Here is an 8,960-nt window from a genome sequence, read left to right as displayed (position 1 = left end):
CACTGATTTGTGTGTGTGTTTGTGGGTACATCTTTTTCTCGTTTTCAAAAGAAGAGTTTCACTCCTGCTGCCCAGGCTGGAATGCAGTGGCACAGTGTCAGCTCACTGCAACGTCCACCTCCCAGGTACAAGCAATTCTCCTGCCTCAGCCTCCCAAGTAGCTGGGATTAGAGGAACCCGCCAACACGCCTGGCTAATTGTTGTATTTTTACTAAAGACAGGGTTTCACCGTGTTTGCCAGCCTGGTCTCGAACTCCTGACCTCAGGGTATCTGCCAACCTTGGTCTCCCAAAGTGCTCAGATTCCAGGTGTGAAACACTGCTCCTGGCCATGTGTACATCTTTTATAACGCACCTGTCATCGGTGGGTGGATCAATAATGACTCCCGCCAGGTCATTCGGATAGGGACTAAAGGACAAATATGGTCAGAGTCAGACACAATGCGTCATTCTAATGTTTTGCAACAAATAGCTACAGTTAGTCTATGAGTTATTCCCCAGTTACGCTTTGATTATTCACACGTATGTATATCACTAAAAGGACCTGAGATGGCATTTTTTTTTATTAGAAATGAGGTTTTATGTGCCAACAGTGAGTATCTTAGGCTGTGAACATATCGATCCATCCAGACAAAGTAACTGTATCTACACCTCAATGTATAACAGCATTTTTGGAGGGCATTTAATTCCAGTTCAACTTTAGTTTGTAGGTCCCCCTTCTTAAAATCCCATCTGAGTCCCTCCTTCTCTATCACCTCCAATCACCTCCTCAATTTGCACCCATCCTACTAGTCTTTCCTGCCCAAGAGTTATAGCCAAGTAGCTGCAGGCCTCAAGCAAGGGCTTCATCCCATGTGATGGTGGGTATGGGCCAAGGGAGTCAGCCTCGAATTATGGCAGAGCTCTGGAGGGTGTGAAATGCTTCCAGGGTTGTTAGCTCCATTCTTTTGTTTGCTGGGGTTTCCCGGCTCTTTGTCCCCTCCTATCTCCTTCTCACTTCAAGCAGGATTCACTTCTCCCTTGGTCCATTCTATGAGTACACTCTCATTCCCACAGAAAGGAAAGGTGACAATCACTCACATAATAAGCCTCCCTCTGAGTTCTTCCCCATTTTTCTGCCTCCATCCAAAAAAGCAAAAGTATATTCTGTACAAAGCTCATCCTGAGAAGACTCTAGAAATAGTTTCAAGGAAACTCCTTGTTCCCATGGATGCTCCTGACAGTAAATAGTCCAAATCTCTTTCTCTCGTGTGTGTATGAATGCATGGATGTGTGTGTTTGTATATTCATATATACACGTACAATTGTATTCCTTTAAATCACATGTTGCAATGGACAGCCTACTGGAAGATACTCTCAGTTCACACACAGCGCAGTGCCCAAGAACTTAAAACGTACATAGTAAGACAACATGTAACTTCCTACACTTAATGTTTTCCGTTCAAACTAGTTCCAATTACTTTTCTTTTGCTTGCTTTGTTTTTGTGGTTTTTTTTTTTTTTTTTTTTTTTGAGACAGAGTCTCGCTCTGTGGCCCAGGCTGGAGTGCAGTGGCGCGATCTCAGCTCACTGCAACCTCGGCTTCCCAAGTTCAAGTAATTCTCCTGCCTCAGCCTCACAAATAGCAGGGACTACAGGCACGCACCACCATGCTTGGCTAATTTTTGTATTTTTCATAGAGATGGGGTTCCACCACATTGGCCAGGCTGGTCTTGAATTATTAACCTCATGATACACCCGCCCTGGCCTCCCAAAGTGCTGGGACTACAGGCGTCAGCCACCATGCCCAGCCAGGAAAATCTTTTGACATACACATCAGCATTTCCTTTTGTAGCATCCTTGGGCCATATTAAAGGCATTGTTAAGCTGGCATTGCATGAAGTGTATAGAAAATAACAGTAATTTGGGGAGACAATAGTAACAACAGCAGCACTTCTTTTATTTAAATGTAGAAAATTAATTAAAATACAAAAAATATTTCTGTGAATATATTTATAATCTTAGGATAGGAAAGAAGTTTCTGAGTATAACAGAAACAGCATGAGTCATAAAAGTAGCAATTATATCTGAACACATGAAGCTTATTATAAAGTTCTATGTAAGGGTGCTGTATTTTACTCTAAACACCAAACGTAAAAACATATTACAGATTTGCCACATGGAGGGGAGATACGACCAATGTATTTGAACATCAAAATTCCTTGAATCTGAAGGATATGGTAAATATGACTTAGCTCACTTAAGACCTAACTTTTTTAGAAAGAATTTTAGAATCAGTGTCCAGAACACTATTTTCCCATGAATAATTCTGAGACCGATTTTCAGGAACCTGAATTCCTCCCATCTCCAATATATATTATCACATCACCTTTCATTGTTAGCTCCAGCACAGATTTCTGATGTCAATTCATTGGGATCAGTGCAAAGGATTAAAAGCAAACAGGAAGAAACAACGTAAATGCATACACTACTTTTTTTTTTTCTTTTGGTTCAAATTGGCTATGACTGTGCTACAAATTGCAATGTGTTGTCCCTAAAAAATTCTCATGTAAATCTGTTACTTGGCACCTGGTACTTCATTTTTCTCCAGAAAGAAGTCTCTATGTGTTAGTAATATAAATTGTTTAGGACTCTCCAGAAAGTTTAATGAATCAAAATTTAAGTACAATTCTTTATTACTGAACCTGATCATTATGTGTGACAGCAAACTGAACCAAAATTTGCTTCAAATTCATGTTCCATTTGAAGGCACACATCGTTCTTGCCCATTTTGATTTCCTAATTCTCAAGTCCCTCCACCATGTGACTCACGCTCTTTATGAGTCACAGGTATCTTTGCTTCCCCTCAAATAGGATCAAGTGACTAAACCTGAGGCAGGGGCTCCATCCAATGTGATGATGGCTTTGGGTTTGGGCACCAGCTCTGAAGGGTGAGGGACAGATACAGGGTCTCTTAGCTCTTTTCTTTCTGCTAAGGGCTATTCTGCTGCCTGTCCAACGCTACCACCACCTTTTTCCAAGTAGGATTCTCTCCTCTCTTGAATTGCTCTTGACAGAGTCTCATACACAGCATTCTGATAGTCTCCTAAGGGTTTTGGCTGCCAGTTACTAAGAGTCACAAACAATCTTCGAGTACCAAATGTCCCTCTTCTGACCTGACCTTATTTTTTCCACATAGGTTCAAAAACAACGCTACCTAAAGATGCTTAAACTCTCTTATGGAAAGCTGTTTTTGCCATTGATGCTGCCAGCATTTTTCACCACTTAGATCAGTCAACTCACCCATTGTGGTCATAGTTGTCAGAGCGTATGGTAGACGCTGGTAATGAATCCAGAATTCTACCAAAGAGTAAAATGCACATAAAAAAAATAAAGTCAGATATTTTGGAAGGCAATCAGGATGTTAATCTCGACAGTATTTCAGGACACGAAAAATAAAATCAGAGGAATTTTGACAGGAACTAAACAAACAATTTCAGGGCACAACACTAGTACTTCTGAGACTGTGTGTGTGTGTGTGTGTGTGAAAAGACACAGAAAAAAGAAAGAAAGTAAGAATAATGAATGTTTCTCTATCAATGGCTAGTTCCTGGTCATCCTTGGTAGGAAATAAACAAGTAGGTAAGTCAAGGATAGCCTAAATTATGTTTAAAACCTTTTGTGAACTTAAAGTACATTATATGTTTAGAATGATTTTGTTTTCTTTTTGTCTGGATTCTCAGTTTTTTTTAATTATATGGCTGTATTTTACAAAATCAAGACTTCCTAGCACCCAAACCACTGGCTTAGCTAATTTAATCTCTCTACAACTTCATTTCCTCATCTGTAAGTTAAGACACATGCAGAATACACTCCACATCTGTCAACTTCATAAAACCATGCTGAATATTCAGCATTTTGCAAATATTGGTTTTTAGACCACCTGTTCTCTACACCATATATTATGCCATAAAAATCAGTATGTGGCAATATAAGCCAATACATAGTTTTAGTTTCAAATACACAAACATGCTCATCAAAGTAATACACTCCCAAGACTCAAGAATTAATGCTCTTTGCCACAATTTGCTAACTTTTCAAATGTTTAAATAAGTTTAAGAAACTGACTGCACACTTTTTTTTTTTTTTTTTTTGGCTGCTGCTGCTAAAAACTGGGATTCCCTAGAGCATGCTGAGGTTTCTGGACTTATTTGACCACAGAACCTCGTTCTCACAGTGGAAATGTGTGAGAAACACATTTTAGAAGCAATATATTAAATGGTATCTTTTTATGTCTTTAAGTAAAAGTTCTCCTACACAAACTAATTTTGGACTGTGGTCGATAGCTCAAACCTTTAAGCGTAGATAGACATTAATACTGTGCTATTCTTTCAGCCTGTGAGGAAAGGAGTGCTGGAGTTCAAATTATCAAATCTCGTTAGCCCGGTCTGAGGGCCATGAAGGGAACCTCTCAAGTTCTAAGTGAGTGTTCTCATGCCCTTGAATGGCTCATGGAAATTCATCCAGGTCTCAGGAAAAACAATACCTTTTACAAAAAGAAAGGCATCTAGAGGTATCTGCTGCTTTTCTGCAGGAAGGACAACTGGGTTGTCTATGCAGAATACACTAATAAGTCATAACAGGGGAAAATGTTCAAAACGCCAAAAACATAAGAATTTGAGTTTCTGACATAAGCAGGCTTATTGAATGATTACTGGATTTTTCAGATATCTTCTACCGAGGAGGAGAACTGGAAGACACTCAAATTACTCTTCAGATCCAGGTGACAAGCCAGGACTGCTAAGCGAGTTCCTTGGGAAACTAATCTCCAAAAAGGACACAAGACATCCATACATGTTACCTGAACTCCTTTCAGGGAGAGTATTGCATGAAGTCTGAAATCATACTTTGATAAGCTGCTTGGGAGCACAGACTGACTTCCCTCATGGGACATGAATAAGTAGCTAGCTAAATTGCCTTCTAAGGAAGGTGAGAATGGCAAACTATCCTAAAATAACGTGATCACGCAGAATTCTTAAATGCTTTTTGGTAGACAGGAGAAACCACAGAAGTTTGAGTTAGGTGAAGGTTAGCTACACCTTTATAATCACGCTACCAGGTTATAATGAAAAGCAGCTCTCCAATCAAATCTGCCACACATACAGATATTCATTTAACAAAACATTCAGTAGCAAGCAGGCACGGTACATAAGCTTCTGTAAGCTTTCTGTACTTTAGGTGCTCCAAGCATGAAAGGTTCATTCTCAACAGAATCCTAATATTCCAGAGGCCAAAATCTTCCTAAACCTTCCTGGAGATAGGACCATATGAGGATCAAGCCTGGGGTGTCATCTCTAAGTATACACTACAGGCCACATTCATAAACTTTTATCCTGTTTATGCAAGGGTGGGCTGTCTCCAAAACACTTTAGCTGATTCACAGATCTTAAAATGTCATATAATTGTAACATCCATCATGCTGCTTTGTAAGTCACCAATCTCACTAATAAAAGCCCATCTGTGACCTTCAACTGTAATAATTAACAATGTTTCAGGTGTTGAGATGGGACCACTGAAGCCCTTTCGGTGGCCATCTCTGTGGAGTGGCTTCCAGAGCTAAGCACTAGGTCACCATCCTGAACAGAGCATCCACCATTAGGGCAAGCAGCCACCCCTATAGGAAAGATGAAAGCGACCAGTAGATGCATGTTATCACACTGCCTAAAATGTCCTATTTTTAAGGACATTAACAGGCATAGAATGAAGCTTGTTTTATTTTTACAATTTTTTTTCTATTTCTATTATTTTTCTATCTCATAACTTTTCTATTTCTATTTGCTGGGTCACAGACAGCAGCAAATTCCATACCTTTGGGGTTATACCAGCTCATGTGCAATAGAAATAGAAATATCAAAGCTCTCAGTCTACCACCTTCTGCTCCAGAGATGTGGCCCAAGCACACCTTTGGACGTGAACCAGGGCAACCCAAGGCAGAGCTGGATACCTGGGAGTTTCTCCCTGTAAGCCCTGGACCTGCTTACCTGAAAGCCAGACTGCTTCTGGCGCCACTGCCGCTCAGAAGAAGTTGGGGTCGGTTCAGCCACTAAAATGACACAAGTCTCAGGTCTCGTGTCTTCAGTACAACTTTCTCTAAGAGGGAGAAATTTATTCAAGATCCTGTTAGCACTTTTCTCTCCTGTTGCCTTTCAGGATTATAGCTTTTCCTTTTTTCATTTTTTAATTCCCAAAACCAAGCTTGTTAGATCAAATCTTTACCCCATTCCTGGCAAATAACAAGGTTATTACTATTTGGCCCTACACCCACTAGTTGTCCCCCCAGTACCCTGAGGATAAGGGGACTCCGTAAGGTCCCTGGGAGGGGAAAGGAATATCAATTAGTGGTCCCCCCAACTGGCTATAAGCAAACTTTCCTGTCTGTGGGCCCCAGAGACCACCACCTAGTTCCCCCACCAAAACTTTACATGATTTTAATTCTCCTGATGAGGATGAGAGGACAACATTAGCCAAAAGAGAGGGCAGAGGATGGGATGGGACTACCTTGCTCAGAGACCCTCACCTCTAGGTCTTTACCTCGTATTGAGAATAAGCCAGTACTGGATTAAGAACTCTGTGTCCATGGCAACCCCAAACAGAATCCTGGTGCTCTTGAGATTATCTCGTAGAGTAGGGAATAAAACGAGCTTGGTCCAAGACTGCAGAGACTTAAAAACACGCTGTTCTGCCACACATACAGATACTGATTAAAGATGAGGGAAAAGGGCATGGGGTCAGGGAGAATGTACCAAAACCAAAGACCACAGGATAATCACCTTAGAGCAGAGACGATCTCTCCAGTTATTTTTTCTTTTGTATGTAATGGAGGGGATTCTTCTTATTTATGCTGATGAACTTTTTATCAAGTGTTCGGCTTCCTTTGTGGGTTAGAGAGAATAACCAGAGGGCTCAGTATTTTCTAGACCATATTAAATTTCACTAAAGTAAGCAAGGTTGATAGGACTTGCAAGGGAAACTTCATTGACTCAAGCTATCATTTTCTAGGATTGTGAGAAAATAAATAGGTGTACATTTAAAATACACTGATATTCTAGCTAAAAGAGAGGATTTTGAGTGTTCTTACAGCAAAGAAATGGTAAATGTTTAAGGCAATGGATATGCTAATTACCATGATTTGATCATTATACCATGTAAAATGTACTGAAACATCACACTGTACCTCATAAATATGTACAATTTGTTATGTATCCATTAAAATTTTGATTATAAGAAAAAATAAACTTCAAATGTAAGAAAACAACCCAACTTTTAAAAAATGGGCAAAATATGTGAACAGATACTTCACTAATAAAGATTTGCAACTGACAAGCAAATGAAAAGATGACCATCATAACTGGCTATTAGAGAAATGCAGATTCAAACTACAATAAGAAACCACTAGATACCTATTAGAATACCTAAAATTAGAAAGATGGCGTGTTGACAAAGATAGAGAGAAACTGAAACTCTCATACAATGCCAGGAATGTAAAGTGCTAGATCCACTTTGGAAAACAGTTTGGCAGTTTCTTAAGAAGTTAATTAGGTCTTCCAGTTCCCACTCCAACATGCAGAGAACTTGGAAGTCATCACTCCCATCTTCACAACAGGAAAAAAGATAATCAAACTGAAAATGAACAACTTTTCTTAGATCTGTCAGAGAATAGAGGTCACAGGGCAAACCACTTCCTCAAAAACTAGAGAGACAGGTGACTACAGAACATCACAGTTTACCTGAGAGCAGAAGCCACAGGAGCCAGTAATTGGTAGGAACACTTAAATGCTAGTCAATAAATTACCGGTGGCTGAGTGTGGACTAGCTTGAGAGTTAAAAACTTGTTGAAGTCCCTCCTTGGGAACCCCTTATACTTTCATGAATGTTACTTCCAGAAACCCTAGCGGGTTCTCATGATGAAGGCTGAAGAAAATTTCCTCAGGCTCTTAGGCAAGGAAAAGGGAAAAGCAACCATTTCAAAATATACCCTAGTTGGTGGATAGAGTGAGTGGGTACAGCAACCATTTTGAAATAGAATGCCCAGAGCATTCTATTCTCTGTGTGAAAGACCTGCCCTAAAGAAAAACTGCTTTATCAAGGCCTTGTCTGACATAGGGGAAAAGCAGTAAGACAACTCTAAACCCCTCTAGTTTTCCTGTCCCACATAAAAGGAGAGGAAAAAAAGAAATCATTACTAAGTCAATATCAGAAAAATTTACACCTATGTTTTTGTCTAAGAGTACAGTTTGGGATCTTACATTTAGATATTTCTTCCATTTGAGGTTGATTTTTCTGTATGATGTGATATCCAGTTGTTCCAGCACCACTTGCTGAAGAGACTGTTCTTTTCCACTGAATGGCCTTGATACCCTTGTGGAAAATCAATTGACCTTAAATGTATGAATTTACTTCTGGACTCTCAATTCTATTCCATTGATCTACATGTCTATCCTTATTCCAGTACTACACAATTTTAACCACTATAAGTAAGTTTTGAAATAATAAAGTGTGGACTCTGCAACTTCATTGTTCTTCTTCAAGATCATTTTGCTTCTTCGGAGTCCCTTGCATTTTCAAATGAATTTTAGGATCAGCAAGTCAATTTCTGCAAAATAGAAGCTAGGATTCTGATAGGAACTGAGTTGAATATGTAGATCAATTTGTGGAGTACTGTCATCTTAACAGTAATGTCTTCCATTCAATAAATCCAGAATGTGTATCTATTTATTTAGGTCTTTACTTAATCACTTTCAATAATGTTTTGTAGTCTTACATTTCTTTTGTTTTAGTCTTATTTTTTAATGCTATTGTAAATAAAATTACTTTCTTAATTTCATTTTCAGGCTACTCATTGCTAGTGTTTCTAAATATAACTGACTTTTTGCACATTGATCTTATATCTTTTGTTAACTCAATTGTTGCTCCAGCAGGTTTG

At 39.3% G+C, this 8,960-nt stretch overlaps 1 protein-coding gene across 1 annotated transcript in view; it reads left to right on the top strand.

Annotated features, from left to right (window-relative positions):
* Window positions 1–7,365, top strand: part of LOC129526252 (uncharacterized) — a 110,951-nt gene extending 103,586 nt beyond the window's left edge. The window contains exon 4 of the mRNA XM_063697303.1: window positions 4,705–7,365. Within this exon, the coding sequence (XP_063553373.1) occupies window positions 4,705–4,781 (77 nt within the window). The 3' untranslated portion in view covers window positions 4,782–7,365. The remainder of the gene's footprint in view (window positions 1–4,704) is intronic.
* The last annotated feature ends 1,595 nt before the right edge of the window (window positions 7,366–8,960 follow it).

Source organism: Gorilla gorilla, chromosome 14 (genome assembly GCF_029281585.2).
Source record: "Gorilla gorilla gorilla isolate KB3781 chromosome 14, NHGRI_mGorGor1-v2.1_pri, whole genome shotgun sequence".
Lineage (NCBI taxonomy): Eukaryota > Metazoa > Chordata > Mammalia > Primates > Hominidae > Gorilla > Gorilla gorilla.
This window is presented reverse-complemented; position numbering and strand designations above follow the sequence as displayed.